At 45.8% G+C, this 17,938-nt stretch overlaps 1 protein-coding gene across 1 annotated transcript in view; it reads left to right on the plus strand.

The window, feature by feature from the left end:
- Positions 1–13,982: 13,982 nt before the first annotated feature.
- NEDD1 (NEDD1 gamma-tubulin ring complex targeting factor) overlaps positions 13,983–17,938 on the plus strand; it is a 58,249-nt gene continuing 54,293 nt past the window's right edge. Inside the window, exons 1-2 of the mRNA XM_054028564.1 lie at positions 13,983–14,079; positions 16,215–16,375. Of these exons, the coding sequence (XP_053884539.1) occupies positions 16,231–16,375 (145 nt within the window). The 5' untranslated portion in view covers positions 13,983–14,079; positions 16,215–16,230. The remainder of the gene's footprint in view (positions 14,080–16,214; positions 16,376–17,938) is intronic.

Genomic DNA, 17,938 nt, shown 5'->3' on the forward strand with positions numbered 1-17,938 from the left:
GCAGCCACGGGGAATCGTCCCACACCTGCAACACTATGCGGTCCCACCAGTCTGTGCTTGTTTCCCGGGCCCAGAATCAGCGTTCCACAGCATGAACCTGCCCCATTAACAGCATGATCTCCAAAGCGCCGGGGCCCGCGGTTTGATAGAATTCCATGTCCATGTCCTCATCACTCTCGTCGCCGCGCTGCCGTAGCCTACTCCTCGTCACCTGGTTTTGCAGGTTCTGGTTCAGCATAAACTCCACGATAACGCGCGAGGTGTTTTCAATGTTCATGACTGTTGTCTTGAGCTGAGCAGACTCCATGCTTGCCGCGGTATGGCGTCTGCACTGTTCACCCAGGAAAAAGGCACGAAACGGTTATCTGCCGTTGCTTTCCAGGAGGGAGGGAGAACCACCCGCGACAATGTTTTTGGCCCCATCAGGCATTGGGATATCAACCCAGAATTCCAATGGGTGGAGGAGACTGCGGGAACTATGGGATAGCTATGGGATAGCTACCCACAGTGCAACGCTCCAGAAATCGACACTAGCCCCGGTACATGGACGCACACCGCCGAATTAATGTGCTTAGTGTGGCCGCATACATTAGACTTTATACAATCTGTTTTCAAAAACCGGTTTCTGTAAAATCGGAATAATCCCGTAGTGTAGACATACCTAAGTGCTTAGTCCTGCTGTGGGGATAGAGTTTCTGTGGAAGAGACAGCCCAGCCTGCACTAGCAGTGAGGTTCCCCCACTGAGAGCTCAGCTGAAATCACTGAGAGCTGGGTGGAACCTCAAGAGACCAACTCGCAGAGATCACAGTGGCAGGTGGCAGCAGAAGGTGATGGCGCAGGGCCATTGGCAACAGGGTGGTGGAGTGAACGGTGGCACAACAAACAGCAGTGGCCAGAGCGAACAGTGAGCAGCTGGAGGAACGAGCAAGGTGCCTTCTTGCCCCCCACCTGGGAGGTGTACTCACGTGAAAGCACCTCTGAACTCTGAGTCTCCACTGACCAAGGACAACACCGGTGAGTGGGGTGCGGTGGAGGGAAAAGTGCGGGGCACGTTAAATAAACATTTGTTTGTTGGACTATATTTTAGTGACTTTGCTCCAGAATGCTAGATTTGTGACTGGGAATGGAAACTTATATCAATATGTTTCCTAGTAGGCCAAGATTTTTAAAATGCATTATTTGCCAAGGTTGTTATCTCACATCGTTGCTATCTTGAGAGGTCATTATGTTGGGGGATTTCTGTACTAAACATTTTTATTATTATAATTAATTTTTACATAAGAATGGTCATACTTGGTCAGACCGATGGTCCATATAGTCCAGTATCCTGTCTTCCGACAGTGGTCAAGGCCAGGTGCTTCAGAGGGAATGAACAGAACAGGTAATCATTAAGTGATCCATCCCCTGTTGCCCATTCCCAGCTTCTGGTAAACAGGCTAGGGACACTCAGAACATGGTGTTGCATCCCTCCCCATCCTGGCTAATAGCCACTGGTGGACCTATTCTCCAGGAATTTATCTAGTTATTTTTTTAATCCGGTTATAGTTTTGGTCTTCACAGCATCCCCTGGCAAAGAGTTCCACGGGTTGACTTTATGTTGTGTGAAGAAGTACTTCCTTTTGTTTTTTTAAAACCTGCTGCCTATTAATTTCATTGGGTGACTGCTAGTTCTTGTGTTATGTGAAGGATTAAATAACATTTCCTTATTCACTTTCTTCACACCAGTCAAGATTTTATAGACCTCTATCATATCCCCCCTTAGTCGTCTCTTTTCTAAGCTGAAAATTCCCAGTCATTTTAATCTCTCCTCCTGTTTCATACCCCTAATTATTTTAGTTGCCCATCTCTGTGCCTTTTCCAATTCCAATATATCTTTTTTGGGATGGGGTGACCAGATCTGCACACAGTATTCAAGGTGTACACGTACCATGGATTTATATAGAGGCAATATGATATTTTCTGTCTTATTTATCTATCCCTTTCTTAATGATTCCCAACATTCTGTTTGCTTTTTTGACTGCCGCTGCACATTGAGTGGATGTTTTCAGAGAACTATCCACAATGACTCCAAGGCCTTGTCTACACTACGAGAGTAGTTCGATTTTACTTAAATCGAATTTTTGGAATCGATATTGCAAAGTCGAACGTGTGTGTCCACACTAAGGACAGTAATTCGACTTTGTGAGTCCACACTAACGGGGAAAGCGTCGACATTGGAAGTGGTGCACTGTGGTCAGCTATCCCACAGTTCCCGGAGTCCCCGCTGCCCATTGGAATTCTGGGTGGAGCCGCAAATGCCTTCTGGGTAAAAAAAAGGTGTCCAGGGTGCTTTTGGGTAACTGTCGTCATCCGTCCATCACTCCCGCCCTCCCTCCCTGAAAGCGCCGGCGGGAAATCAGTTCGCGCACTTTTCTAGTCAGTGACAGCGCGGACGCCACAGCACTGCGAGCATGGAGCCTGCTGCAACCATCACTGCAGTTGTGGCCGCTCTCAACGCCTCGCAACTTATCATACACCTTTCCCTGAGGCAGATGCAGAAAAGTCAGGCGAGGAGGCTACGTCAACGCGGTGATGGCCTGAAGTCTGAGAGTAGCACAGACCTCTCAGAAAGCAGGGGACCCAGCGCCGAGAACATCACGGTGGCAATGGGTCATGTTGATGCCGTCGAAAGGAGATTCTGGGCACGGGAAACAAGCACTGAGTGGTGGGACCGCATAGTGCTGCAGGTCTGGGATGAATCCCAGTGGCTGCGAAACTTTCGCATGCGGAAGGGAACTTTCCTGGAACTTTGTGAGTTGCTGTCCCCTGCCCTGAAGCGCAATGACACCCGGATGCGAGCAGCCCTGACTGTCCAGCCAGACTCACAGCCAGACAGCCGGGCGATTAGAAGAGACCAGCGGGAAGCGCTGTGCATCCGGAAGGCTTTGAAAGCAAAGTTCCTGAGTGAGCAGGGTAACCTGTGACTTTAAAGTTTGTGTATTGAGAAGCTAAACCTGCCCCCGTTTCTTTGCCCAGTTAATGTTGACTATCCTATCCAGTTACATACCCCCTTCACCCCACTTCCAACACACGTTTCAAAATAAAAATAGTTCTACTTTGTTAAAGCACACCGTTTTCTTTAATACTGTATTCGCGGGAATTTTTTAAAACTGGGACGCAGACTGTGGTGCGGAGCGGGTGTACTGTAGTGGCGCGAATGCAGCTTCTAAACTCAAGGATTGACAGGCTCCGCTGCGGTGGGATGGTTGTTTCAACGGAGCCTGTCACCCCTCCTGATAGGGACTGTGTGTATGGGGGGGTCTATGTGACTTTGTGGCAGGGGGAGGACGGTTACAGATCCCCTGCTGTGTGGCTCTGTGATCCTGCCTAAGGACCGCCGCTTAAGATCTGTAACTGCCCTCCCCTGCCACAAAGTCACAGAGCAACCCACCCCCCACCACATAACATGAAAACAACCTCCCAGACTAACCAGGGTAACTAGTCACTGCATCACTGCACTATGTATGTGCCCTGCTGCTGTGCCTGCCCCCGACTATATACCCTGCCAAAGGTGACTGTCCTGTCGAATTACCAACCCCCTATCCCCCCCTCCTCCAAAAGAACATGATGGAAACAGTAGTTAACAGAAACGTATTTTTTATTATCAACCAAACATGGAACTGGGAAAGTGAAACTTGGACGGGGGCTTGTGTCAGGCGGGAAGGAAAGAACTTGTCAAATTTTGGGGAATGAGAGCCTTCTGCTGCTCGAGCTCTCTGCAGGGGTGGAGTGAGAGTTAGCAGGGACTCTGCCACCTCTCCTTCTGTGCACTTTGGGTGAGGGGAGTATGGGACTTGGTGGCGGGGGAGGGCGGTTAGAGATGGACTGCAGCGGGGCTCTGTCCTCCTGCCTCCGTTCCTGCAGAACATCCACAAGGCGCTGGAGCGTGTCCGTTTGCTCCCTCATTAGTCCAAGCAGGGTTTGAGTCGCCTGCTGGTCTTCCTGACGCCACCTCTCCTCCCGATCCATGTTGGCTTGGTGCATTCGGGTCAAGTTCTCCCGCCACTGGGTCTGCTGTGCTGCCTGGGCTCTGGAGCAGGCTATAAGCTCCGAGAACATGTCCTCCCGTGTCCTCTTCTTCTTATGCCTAATCCATGCTAGCCTCTGGGAGTGTGATGACAGGCTAGGTTGTGAGACAGTCGCAGATGGGGCTGTGGGAATGGGAAAAAGGGAGTGAATTCCTCAGAAAGATAAATGTAGTTGTGAACAAAGAACATAGTCTTTCTCTGTTAACAAGACCATGCACAGCACCTATCACATGCGCACTCAGCACAAGGTCGAATTCTCGGCCTTCGCATTCAGTGCCTGGGGTCTTCTACAGCACATTTGAGAAGCCTCTCAGGAGAACAGAATTTCTGTTGCAGGCAGACATGGTAAGCCGTAGACTTGTGGCAGCTTAAAACTTTAATATTAGCAATGGCCTCATTTCACATTGAAATCAATGTCGGTCCCTGCTGCCAGCAATTCGGCAAGCAGGAAGTCTGCTCCTGTCCCACACCCTCGCGGCTGTCCCCGGGAACGATCCCTTTCGGCTGCCCCTCTCCCGCCTCCACCGCGTGGCTGCAAACCAGCGGTTACAGTTCTGTAAAGGAACGGCAAAGCAGTCCCAACACTAACATTCCCCTACCTCATTCAAAGCAGGTCATCATGAGCGACATCACCCTCATGAGGATCTCTGACAGCGAGAAAGAGAGAATGCTCCGGGAAAGCCTGCAAAGACCAGGGCCCGTATGCCGCCATGCTGTGCAGAGCAATGATTCCAGAGTACTTGATAGTCTCGTGGCGTGGCAACGTGTCCTACTACGGAGGACCCAATAAGGCCGCTCTCCCCAAGAACCTAATGCAGCGGATTTCCAATTACGTCCAGGAGAGCTTCCTCGAGATGTCACAGGAGGATTTCTGCTCCATCCCCGGACATATAGACCGCATTTTACTGTAGCTGCTGTAGCAGTGACTAACCAGTAGAGCGGCTTGGGCAGGACAATCATGCAAAACCGGACATTGCTAGATTTTTTTTCAATAGTTGCACTGCCCATGACTGAACCGTTAAGCTAATCAAACTAATCATGAGAAACCCATTTTTTAAATTGTTAATATTCCTGTTCTGTTACAAATAAATGTTTAGATTTTTACAACACTTACTGGCTGATCCTTCCCCAGATTCTGTGTCCGGGGTAACGGCTGGGGAGGGTTGGTAGGGGATCTCTGTAAGGGTGATGAAGAGATCCTGGCTGTCGGGGAAATCAGCGTTGTGAGCGCTGTCGACTGCCTCGTCCTCCTCATCTCCTTCCTCATCTTCCCCGTCCGCTAACATGTCCGAGGATCCGGCCGTGGACACTATCCCATCCTCAGAGTCCACGGTCACTGGTGGGGTAGTGGTGGCGGCCGCACCGAGGATGGAATGCAGTGCCTCGTAGAAACGGGATGTCTGGGGATGGGATCCGGAGCGTCCGTTTGCCTCTTTGGTCTTCTGGTAGCCTTGTCTCAGCTCCTTGATTTTCACGCGGCACTGCGTTACATCCCGGCTGTATCCTCTCTCTGCCATGTCTTTAGAGATCTTCTCGTAGATCTTTGCATTCCGTCTTTTGGATCGCAGCTCGGAAAGCACGGACTCATCGCCCCACACAGCGATGAGATCCAAGACTTCCCGATCAGTCCATGCTGGGGCCCTCTTTCTATTCTGAGATTGCACGGCCATCACTGCTGGAGAGCTCTGCATCGTTGCCAGTGCTGCTGAGCTCGCCACGATGTCCAGACAGGAAATGAGATTCAAACTGGCCAGACAGGAAAAGGAATTCAAATTCAAATTTTCCCGGGGCTTTTCCTGTGTGGCAGTTCAGAGCATCCGAGCTCGTACTGCTGTCCAGAGCGTCAACAGAGTGGTGCACTGTGGGATAGCTCCCGGAGCTATTAGCGTCGATTTCCATCCACACCTAGCCTAATTCGACATGGCCATGTCGAATTTAGCGCTACTCCCCTCGTCGGGGAGGAGTACAGAAGTCGAATTAAAGAGACCTCTATGTCGAACTAAATACCTTCGCGGTGTGGACGGGTGCAGGGTTAATTCGATGTAACGGCGCTAACTTCGACATAAACGCCTAGTGTAGACCAGGCCCAAGATCTCTTTCTTGAGTGTTAACAGCTAATTCAGACTCCGTCATTTTGTATGTATAGTTGAGATTGTTTTCCAATGTGCATTACTTTGCATTTATCAACATTGAATTTCATCTGCCATTTTGTTGCCCAGTCACCCAGTTTTGTGAGATCCCTTTGTAACTCTTTGCAGTCTGCCTGGGACTTAACTATCTTGAATAGTTTTGTATCATCTGCCACCTCACTGTTTACCCCTTTTTCCAGATCATTTATGAATATGTTGAACAGTAATGGTCCCAGTACCGACCCCTCAGGGATACCACTATTTATCTCTCTCCATTCTGAAAATTGATAATTTATTCCTACCCTTTGTTTCCCATCTTTTAACCAGTTACTGATCCATGAGATGACGTCCGTCTTATCCCATGATGGCTTACTTTTCAAAGGTCAATTTAAATTAAATAAATTTCTTTTTAATTTATATTTTTTTAGAAATCTAGACTTGTTATGTGTTTTGGTGTAACTTGCATTATCCTTATGTTAAATTTGCATTATCCTAACAAAACATTTAATTTATTCATATCTCTTTTATATGTTGCAGGTCAAAGTGAAAATTAAAAGACAAAAAACAATACAACAATTTTTTTCCTCTCAAAGGCCTCAGAAACTAACCAAGGTGAAGAACACATCAAGAACCAAGAATATATCAACATGTCATCTGAAGGTTCAAGTGGTATATCTACATCCGACCAGCCCAAAGCACAAATATAGCTACCTACTGAAGAAACAGTGTCTCCAAAACCTAAAGGCAGTTCCCGATGTTTGTCGGTCAAAGTGTTCCCATTTATTGAAGTTACAAAAGATGGCTACTGGTGCACCTCTTGCAAAAAAGCTTACGAAGAAGGAAAGCTTCTCAATGCTATAATTGGTAAAAGTAGAGGAGCTTGGTTTGTCAAATCGATCAGCAAAGCCAATGCTGACAAACTACGTGAAAAGGCTGCAAAATACCAGGCTCTGGAGTGCATCAACATGCAGAAAGCCTTATAAGCCCACTTTCAAAGCCAATTTTAGAAGTACTTAATGAAGCTGTTAAGAATGCTGGAGACACAACGCAGTTCATGCAAACAAACATGGCTCTGGCATCCTACTTTCTATTTAAGCAAGAGATACCACACACTACAAACTGGAGGCCAGTATTAAGTGCATTGTCACTTGTTCATCCTTGAACACTGGTTCCGAACAAGACCAGCAAATGCTCACTATCTTTCTGCAAGAAACTCAACTGACTGGCTAGAAGCATGTGGTGCAACAGTGAAAGATTCAACAGTTGAAAAAGTGAAGAACTCTCTCACCTCATTCAAAAATTTTGCATACATGGCTGATGAATGCACCGATGCAAATGGGCATCAAGTATTAAGTCATTGTGTACGTTATCTTGATGTCAGGGGTAGGCCAGTAGATGCATTTCTAGATGTCCAAGTTATAGAAGACACATCAGCTGCATCTGTGACAACCCACATCTTAGAAGAGTTAAATGCTTGTCAATTGGACCCCAAACAGATGGCTGCTTGTGCATTTGATGGAGTTGCAAACTTCTCTGGAAGACATGGTGGAGTACAAGCTTTGCTCAGAGAACAGTGTAACCCTAATCTCTCCTATACACATTGCAGAAGTCATCTACTCCAACTAGCACTAGTACGAGCTGCAGAATCTTCAAAAGACATTAAAAAGGCTATAAATTTAATGTCTTCATTATATTCTTTTTTTCAGCAAGAGTCCAAAAAGAGTGAATATCTTGGAAAATATAGAAGATACACTGGGACTGAAGTTCAAATTAGTCCAACCGGGGAAAACCCACTGGCTTTCTCATGAGCGATCCTTGGCTGTTGTCTTAAAATTACTCCAGCCGTTATTACTGGCTTTGGAAAGTATCTACCAAGAGGGGATGGATCTAAGTAGTGAGGCTGGTGGATTACTTTTGCTATTACGTTCAGAGAAGACTATTGCCATTCTCTCTCTCGTAAGCCTACTGTTGAAACCACTTGGGTCATTAAACAATGCCATCCAGGCATCTGCTACAACAGTAGCAGATCTTTGTCCAGTGATAGAAGCTACATTTGGATCAATCAGACAGCTATCCATTGAAAAAGTACTGGAAGAAGCAAAGACTTCAATCCAGAAGTTGACTAATGAAGACATTTATATTGAATCCTTAAGTGAAGAAGACAAGAAGTGTTTGTTAAGACAACTGAAAAAGTACACAGACTTGATTCTTAAAAATCTACAACAGCGACTTCTAGATTCTACTCAACCTCTACGTAGCTTTTCCAGATGCCTGTCCTATAAAACACCAACAGTTGAGTGGAGTGAGGAGGCACTACCAGCAATGGGGCTGCCATGTGATCAGGACAGAATAGAGAATTTGAACACAGAGTGGAATATCATACGATGAATGAATGATGATTTGACTTCAACCGATCTTTGTGTTATCTTTCCTGGGATGAAAGAAGTAGGAATTCATCTCTTGCTACTTCCAGTCACAACAGCTACAGTTGAGCATTCTTTTTCATCATTGAATAGAATTTTGTGTTCTGAAAGAAGTCGCCTTCTGTCTGATCATGTGAATGAACTAATGAGCATATCAATTGAAGGAATGGAAGTACCGGACATATGAGAAGGCACCAAAGATGAACGCATTGCATTCAAGAAGTTCATTAACAGAGTTGTGCAAAATTATAACAAGAAACCAAGAAGGATGTAAATGTAGTGCTTCACAGAAGGCTTGAGTAGCCAACTTTAATTTGTGTGATGATTTTAAAACATGAGTTAAATCTAATAAAATGGTCATGAAACATTTTTCAGTTTTTACTATGGTGCCATACAGCCCATCTTCACCCTCACAGTCTCACCCCTCATTGGCCCTGACACACACCCCCTATAAATTCGAACACCCCTCCTAATCTCAATTTCTGGGGAAACCACTGTTAAGGGAATGATCAGACCAGGCAATGACTCAGTGAACCATCCCATTGTCCACTCTCAGCATCTGGCAGTCAAAGTACCGTTTAGGGACATGCAGAGCATGGGCCTGTATCCCTGATTATCTTGGCTAAATAGCCAATGTACTTATCCTGAGGGACTGATCTAATTCTTTTTTCAACCCATTCATAGTTTTGCCTTTCAAAATATAATGAACACACATCTACAACCCCAAGATACTTTTACAACCACAAGAATTCTAAAATCATGAGTTATACACCCTTGAGTCAAGAAATTTTAATAAATAAATGATTTTTTTTATGTGCCTCTTTGTTCCTGAGCCTGCAGGGTACAGTAAGGCCAGTTCCAATGCCTTGAGCCTAAACACCTGAATGAATCTTAGTCTACCCTCAGACTGTTCCTGTTACCTCTCCCAAACATTTCATACACTTAAGGCCATATCTACACTTTAAGTGTGGGTTAACTCAAGTTATGTCAGCATAGAGTCACTACGGTTACTATGTCACTTGTGTGCATGCCTTCTGGACTCCTTGTCTCAGCAGTCAGGGTACTCACCAGAAGCACTTGTATAGATTCAAAGTGAGGTGCACCATGAATAGATATCCCACTATCCACCCACTGTATTTTGGGAAGCTTTGGTTTGGCAGTGTATGCTGGGTACCAAACAGGTCAGACAGGGGTGGTTGTGGCCATAGGATCCAACTTCCTATAATGCATTGTTAACCATCCACTAATTTTATATGTATCCCATACATAAATGTATATATAATGTTTACACCTTTTTTTTTAAACCCACAAACCTGCCTGGCCCTACTCACTGTCTGCCATCTCACACAGAATTATGGAGCTTGCATGGCTCTGCCCTATTGTCATGAGCGTTTCAACCCAAAGGTGCAAGCTCCTTTACTATTTGCAGATTAGTAAACATACATGTGGGTTGTGACATTATACTCTATATTCTTTATGAAAATATGCTTATGATATGGATATTACATAGCTAATATGTACTTTATGCAAGATGGCTGATGTGGGGTATCATTGCAAAACTTAAGACCTATTGACTGTATTTATCCAATCTGTATGCATGTAACATTTGTATCTGAGGCTAGAAATATTGACCATGTCTCTGTATTTCAAATGTGCTCTGTTGAATGAGGCCAGACAATGTTAGTGGCTTATTGAAGGAATGCACAAACACATAACGATTACCACAGGAATCTACAAAAAGAAGAACAGGAGTACTTGTGGCACCTTAGAGACTAACAAATTTATTAGAGCATAAGCTTTCATGGACTACAGCCCACTTCTTCGGATGCATATAGAATGGAACATATAATGAGGAGATATATATACACACATACAGAGAGCATAAACAGGTGGGAGTTGTCTTACCAACTCTGAGAGGCCAATTAATTAAGAGAAAAAAAACTTTTGAAGTGATAATCAAGCTAGCCGAGTACAGACAGTGTGATAAGAAGTGTGAGAGTACTTACAAGGGGAGATAGAGTCAACGTTTGTAATGGCTCAGCCATTCCCAGTCCTTATTCAAACCGGAGTTGATTGTGTCTAGTTTGCATATCAATTCTAGCTCTGCAGTCTCTCTTTGGAGTCTGTTTTTGAAGTTTTTCTGTTGTAATATAGCCACCCGCAGGTCTGTCACTGAATGACCAGACAGGTTAAAGTGTTCTCCCACTGGTTTTTGAGTATTTTGATTCCTGATGTCAGATTTGTGTCCATTAATTCTTTTGCGTAGAGACTGTCCGGTTTGGCCAATGTACATGGCAGAGGGGCATTGCTGGCACATGATGGCATATATCACATTGGTAGATGTGCAGGTGAACGAGCCCCTGATGGTATGGCTGATGTGATTAGTCCTATGATGATGTCACTTGAATAGATATGTGGACAGAGTTGGCATCGGGGTTTGTTACAAGGATAGGTTCCTGGGTTAGTGGTTTTGTTCAGTGATGTGTGGTTGCTGGTGAGTATTTGCTTTAGGTTGGGGGGTTGTCTGTAAGCGAGGACAGGTCTGTCTCCCAAGATCTGTGAGAGTAAAGGATCATCTTTCAGGATAGGTTGTAGATCTCTGATGATGCGCTGGAGAGGTTTTAGTTGGGGGCTGAAGGTGACAGCTAGTGGTGTTCTGTTATTTTCTTTGTTGGGCCTGTCTTGTAGGAGGTGACTTCTGGGTACTCGTCTGGCTCTGTCAATCTGTTTTTTCACTTCAGCAGGTGGGTATTGTAGTTTTAAGAATGCTTGATAGAGATCTTGTAGGTGCTTGTCTCTATCCGAGGGATTGGAGCAAATGCGGTTATATCTTAGAGCTTGGCTGTAGACAATGGATCGTGTGGTGTGTCCTGGATGGAAGCTGGAGGCATGTAGGTAAGTGTAGCGGTCAGTAGGTTTCTGGTATAGGGTGGTATTGATGTGACCATCGCTTATTAGCACAGTAGTGTCCAGGAAATGGACCGCTTGTGTGGATTGATCTAGGCTGAGGTTGATGGTGGGATGGAAATTATTGAAATCATGGTGAAATTCCTCAAGGGCTCTGAAACTTGTCACAGGAATCTACAGGTTGCAAATTGCTACAGATAGCAGTCTCACTTACCTCTGGTGTGAGAAACTGCTACCCGTAGGAATTAGCTTCATCAGATTGCAGTGTTACAGGTAGCACATCCCTACAGTTTGCAGTTTCTTACACATTTGTGTGTGTGAAAATGCTATCTGTAGGACTGTGCTACCTGCAGCAGCAACAGGTCCTACTTTGCTAAAAAAGGCCATCTGGTGTAGCTAATTCAAGCAGCCTCACATGTAAAACCAACCTGAGAGCTTTCTTTAACAGTGTAACAAGCCTTGTGGATGGGGGGGAAGTGGTCGACATGGTCTATCTTGCCTTTAGTAAGGCTTTTGATACTGTCTCCCATGACTTTCTCATAAAAAAAAATAAAATAAAATAATGGAGATATCCCATCTCCTAGAACTGGAAGGGACCTTGAAAGGTCATTGAGTCCAGGCCCCTGCCTTCACTAGCAGGACCAAGTACTGATTTTGCCCCAATCCCTAAGTGGCTCCCTCAAGGATTGACCTCACCACCCTGGGTTCAGCAGGCCAATGCTCAAACCACTGAGCTATCCCTCCCCCTTAAACAAACAATGGAAATGCAACCTAGATGGAGCTAAAATAAGATGGGTACAAAACTAGTTGGAAAACAGTTCCAACAGTAGTTATCAGTGATTCACAGGCTGAAAGGGAATAACGAGTGGGGTTCTCCAGGGATCGGTTCTGGGTATGTTTCTATTCAAAATCTTAATCGATGATTAAGATAATGGCAGAGAGTACACTTATAAAGTTTGTGAATGATAACCTAGGAAGGAGTACTGTGGAAAGGGATCTAGGGTAGGGTTACCATACGTCCTCTTTTTCCCGGACATGTCCGGCTTTTCAGCAGTCAACCCCCCGTCCGGGGGGAATTGCCAAAAAGCCGAACATGTCCGGGAAAATGGCGGCTCTGCTCCTCCCCGACTCTTCGGCTCTGTTTAAGAGCCGGGTTGCCCGAGAGCTACCGGCTTCGGGCAGCCCCCGTGCCTCCAGACCCTGCGCCGCCGGAGCCCGGGAGGGGAAGTGCCCAGCTGGGGGTGCAGGGTCCGGAGGCATAGGGGCTGCCCAAAGCCCGAGCGCTACCGGCTTCACGGTTTGCCGGGCAGCCTCCAGACCCTGCGCCCCCGGCTGGGCGCTTCCCCTCCCGGGCTCCAGCTGCGCTGGGGAAGCGCCGGCTGGGGGCGCAGGGTCTGGGGGCTGCCCGGCAAACCCTGAAGCCGGTAGCGCTGGGGCAGCCCTTTCCCCCTGGCTGGGAGTGGGAGGGAGGAGGGGGCGGAGTTAGGGCGGGGAAGGGGCGGAGTTGGGGTGGGGCTAGGGGTGGGGAAATGGGCGGGGCCAGGGCCCGTGGAGCTATTTATGAGCTATGGTAACCCTAATCTAGGGGTGCTAGTGGGCCACAAGCTGAATATGAGTGAACAGTGTAACGCTGTTGCAAAAAAACAGTCCGCTCTACTCTGCGCTGATTAGGCCTCAACTGGAGTATTGTGTCCAGTTCTGGGCACCACATTTCAGGAAAGATGTGGACAAATTGGAGAAAGTCCAGAGAAGAGAAAAAAAAATGTAAGGTCTAGAAAACATGACCTGTGAGTATGAGGGACGCTTGAAGCATGATAACAGTTTTCAAGTATGTAAAAATCAAGTAGCATCTTTTTACAAAAGCTGTTTCTTACCATCTATAGTATCAATAACTGCTACAGATAGAACGTTTCTACCCGTAGCAATTTCACATACACTATAGTGCAAGAACTGCTACCTGCAGGCATTTGCTACAGCCGGTAGCAGTTCACTACCATAGCAGTGTCTGACACTCCGTACCTATCAATAACCGCTACCGGTAGCACATTACTACGCGGAGCAGTTTACTACGCTACAGCACAGCGCAGACACAACCGCATCCCGCCAGGCGCCGCCCCGCTGCCGGAGCGGTAAGAGAAGGCGAACGCGCTCTACCCCTTTTGCCCTCTCTGGGCCGCCGTACACGGAGTCGGCGCGGGGAGGGGGCTCGCGGTGGCTGTTGGGACGGGCTGTTAAGTTGCAAGAGGCGCGGAAACTCCGCTGTCGCCGCCCCGCGCCTGGGGAGAAGGGGGTGGGCGGGCGCCCGCCGGTAAGTGTCTCGCGGGGCCCGCTGCCGCTAGCAAGGCTCATTGGCTGGAACCATGAGTCGGACCCTGTAGAGGACTCTGAGCCTGGGTGCCCCAGCCAATTGGAACGGGCCGCGGGGCGGGGTCTGAGCGCTGTCGGGCCAGGTGCCTGTTACCTGGGCAGCGGCTCCCTCCCGCTGAGCCGGGCGGGGGCATCCCCTGGCCAGTCCCCTCTGCGGTCCGCACCGTCCATCGGTTCGCCGGCAGGTGAAAGCCCCAGGGGGCGGGGGAGCACGAACGAAGTTCCTGGTAGCCCCGGGGCCGCCCCATGGGGAGCCGGGGGGAGCAGCCGGAGCGGGTGGGGGCTGCAGCCTAGTTTAACCCTGAAAATACCCCGTCCCCGTCCCAAAGCGGCGCGCGGCATGGTCCGGGTGACCTCGCCCGGGGCGTGCTCGAAACCAGCCCCAGGCCCGGCGGGGTGGGGGACCGAGACTTGCACGTAGAGGGCGTCGCTGAAATGTCACGGCGGGTGGAGTTTGCAGACTTTGAAAACTGGCCCCGTTCAGCATTAACTCGGCTTAACTTTACATAAACTTTATGTAAAGGTGAAAGGCCTGAGTCCACTGGGTTGAGATTTAGGCCTGATCTACAGCTAAACATTATATCAACCTGCTTACATCGCTGAGGCTGTGAAAATTGTCAGACCTAACCCCTGATGTAGATAGACTCAGCTAGGTTAATGGAAGATTTCTTCCATGGACCTAGCTACGGCTGCGCTGAGGGAGAAATCCTTCCCAGGGCTGTAGGAAGCATCTACACCACTATGGGGCTACAGCTGCAGCAGCCTAGCTGTGGTGCTTTAGCATTGACATACCCTCAGATTGTGAGAGTTTGGTTCTGGTGTTCCAGGTGGGCCCATCTCTAGTAGAAATTAGAAGAGGAACTTGATCTAATAATCAGAGTAGCAGCCGTGTTAGTCTGTATCCGCAAAAAGAACAGGAGTACTCGTGGCACCTTAGAGACTAACAAATGTATTAGAGCATAAGCTTTTGTGGGCATCTGAAGAAGTGGGCTGTAGCCCATGAAAGCTTATGCTCTAATAAATTTGTTAGTCTCTAAAATGCCACAAGTACTCCTGTTCTTTCTTCAAGAGAGAATATTGCTGTGGCAGGGATAACTGAAGGAAAACGCATGCTAGTTATCAAATTGTGGAAGTATTGTTCCATTTACAACAAAAAGTGTTGAGATCTCCGTTGACTAACAGGAACAATAACTTGCTTTTATAGCATCATCCATCTAGAAAGACTAAATAGCAGTTTGCATGCTTAACAGATATACACAATCTCTGGTATTAAAAAGACCACCACTTTCCGTCTCTTATGATGAAGCGCAGCCCCCATTGGGTGAAATCCAGCAGCTGTTAAACAATACACAGCAACACTTCATTACAAATGTACAAAGTTTAGGCTAATCAGGGGAAAAGGATATGAAATTCAGTTAAAACTACAGGGAAAATTTTAAGTAGGCAGAGTACGTCTGTTGCTAGTTTGTTGTGCCATGCACTCTTAAATGAATACAAGTGTCATGGGCCTTGAGTCTTATGTCTAACTTTTTTCCCCCCATATTTTGCATGTGTGGGTTTTCTTAAAATAATTTGAATCAAGTTAAAGTATCCGTTTGTTTAGGCACAACAACCAAAGATCATATGGAAATGTTTCTATAAAAAATCAAAAAAGAAAATGCTATTGCATAAGTTGCTGAAAAGGAAACTTTTTATAAACAAAAGTGAAACCAAGTAGTCTGTTTTTATTGTGCAAGTTGAATGTAGTACAAAACCGAACAGCATTGGTAGTGACAGTAAATTAGAAACTTCAAATTCTTTTGAATGATCTGTGTCATTAAAACCACAGATTAAGATTTCCCCCATCTCTTTTTATGATCTGGGATGGGGGAGGCACTGGAGTGCTTACAGTTCAAACTTCCAATCCTTGCTGGAACAATTCATTTATTTTAGCCTGAATAGCTCCATCTGCTGTTTTTCAAAACAGGTCTCTGAAAATACTCATGGTTCAGAATGAAGCTGTTACGAGCTCAAAGAATTAAGCATTTAAAAGAGGGTGGGTGGGAATGGGAATGGCAGCTGGGGAGAGGGGAGGGCAGCAATTTACCATTTGTAGTGCTTCAACCTGAACAGTTGAGTTATCAGCCAGTCAGATTTAACATCACAGGCTACAAATTCCGTCTTTTTGACTGTTTGTATAATGTCAGCTTGATGCTTTAATTTGTCATTTTATCAAGGAAATCTTGTAAGTAACTGTGGATAGAATCCTTCCCTTTAATTTACAAAGTGAACTGGAGCTGACTTTTTTTTCCCTCCCCCACCCCCATGCTTTTTTTTTTAGGCCTATAGGTGCAGCCATGCAGGAAAGCATCCGTTTTGCTTCATCAGGAGATGATATTAAAATATGGGACTCCTCATCTATAACAGTGGTGGAGCAGTTCAACCCACATACTTCACATTCAGTCAACTCACTATGTTGGGGCAATAATAATATCCTTTACTGTGTCAGTTTGGTACTGTGTCTGTGCATTTCTGCAAAACTCTATTGAACTTCTGGATTAAAGTATATGTAAATGTCAATTTTCATTTAGTCTTGATTTGAAGAACTGCTTTTTTAGTTTTAGGCAAAGGTTTTGTACGCTGAGGCAGAAAATATTTAGAGTTGAGGAATAAAATATGAGATTACAAGGGAGACTAAACTGTTTAAATCAGTGATACTTGGACTGAGGCCTGCGAGCCACAAGTGGCTCTGTAATGTGTGTCCTGTGGCTCTTTGCAGCACATGATATTAAAACACAGAGTGATTTTTATTATTAACCAATCAAGATGCTTTTATTATGTTAACCAATTGTAGTTGATAAAATAATACTTGGTCAGTCATTTTGCTGTGAGAATAATGTATACACATTTAATAAAAAATATTTTCCCTGTCATACTGTCTAAATATGAATATATAGTACTATAGTAAATGAAACCATGAATTCACACTACCGTGGCTCTTTTGGGTCCCGAACCCCTGAGGTTTGAATTGAGTGTGAGAGAGAGATGAGGCGAAGGTTACAGTAACGAAGGTGTGGATGAGGATTTTAGTAGTATAGATTGAGGAAAAGACTGACTAATATAGTGCAAATACTAACCCAGAGCTCTGAAGGGATATAGTCAACTTGAATTCTAGACCATTTAAAACAAAACTAAAGTATTTTAGTTACTACACCTGCCTCTGAATCCCTCTGCCAATCTTTGTAGGATTTTACAACCAGGTTTTCCTAATTTTTAAAAAATAATATTTTTGTCCTTTTGTTTCTATGTAAAAGGTAGATATAAGCAAAAAGGGAAATCTTGGGACTGCCTGTCTACAAGTGCTATCAAATACACAATGCAAACTGGAAAAAATATTTAAGTTGTTCCTTAATCTAAGGTGGTGTTTGTAACAATAATACATGGCAAAAATCCTACTTCTGTGTGCAAGTTTAAGTTGAGTTAACTCCGTGTCAGAACTAGGGAATTACTTTCCCCCCATCCCCAATGCCATATGTGTGCACTTTTTCAGATGGCAGAGGGCTGCTTCACCATTTTAAGAGGAGAGGTTTAATTTTCTTGGGTTACAGATCCAGCTAACTAGTTTTGTATTTGTTTACTTCAGTTACTAATCCTCATATCCACTGCCCTGGAGATGGCTATAAGTGGGACACATGTCTCAGGAGGGATAGTTACTCTGGTTATTTCAAGTTTGGGTAGTGGGGCACTCTGCACTCCTTGGGGTAGGATGGAGGGGAAAAGATGCTACACTTCTCCCATTTCCACCCACCTTGATCCTGTGTATTTTATCCTGCTATTCATCTATCATCTTCTCTGCAAACGCTCTGAGAGAAGAGCATAGTGGTGAATGCCATCTTGTATATCTGTTTTATGTCAAAGGCTGTTTTTACTATTTTGTATGCCTGAGCTGTTAGAAAGAGTTTTGTTATGCTACAGCTAGTGAAGATAAACTTTGCATCTTTATTTGCTCCAGAGTGTCTTTTGTCCTTAATAAGCTACTTTGGGTGACAAAAGACTTATTGGCAT

The sequence above is a fragment of the Malaclemys terrapin genome, chromosome 1 (assembly GCF_027887155.1).
Source record: "Malaclemys terrapin pileata isolate rMalTer1 chromosome 1, rMalTer1.hap1, whole genome shotgun sequence".
NCBI lineage: Eukaryota > Metazoa > Chordata > Testudines > Emydidae > Malaclemys > Malaclemys terrapin.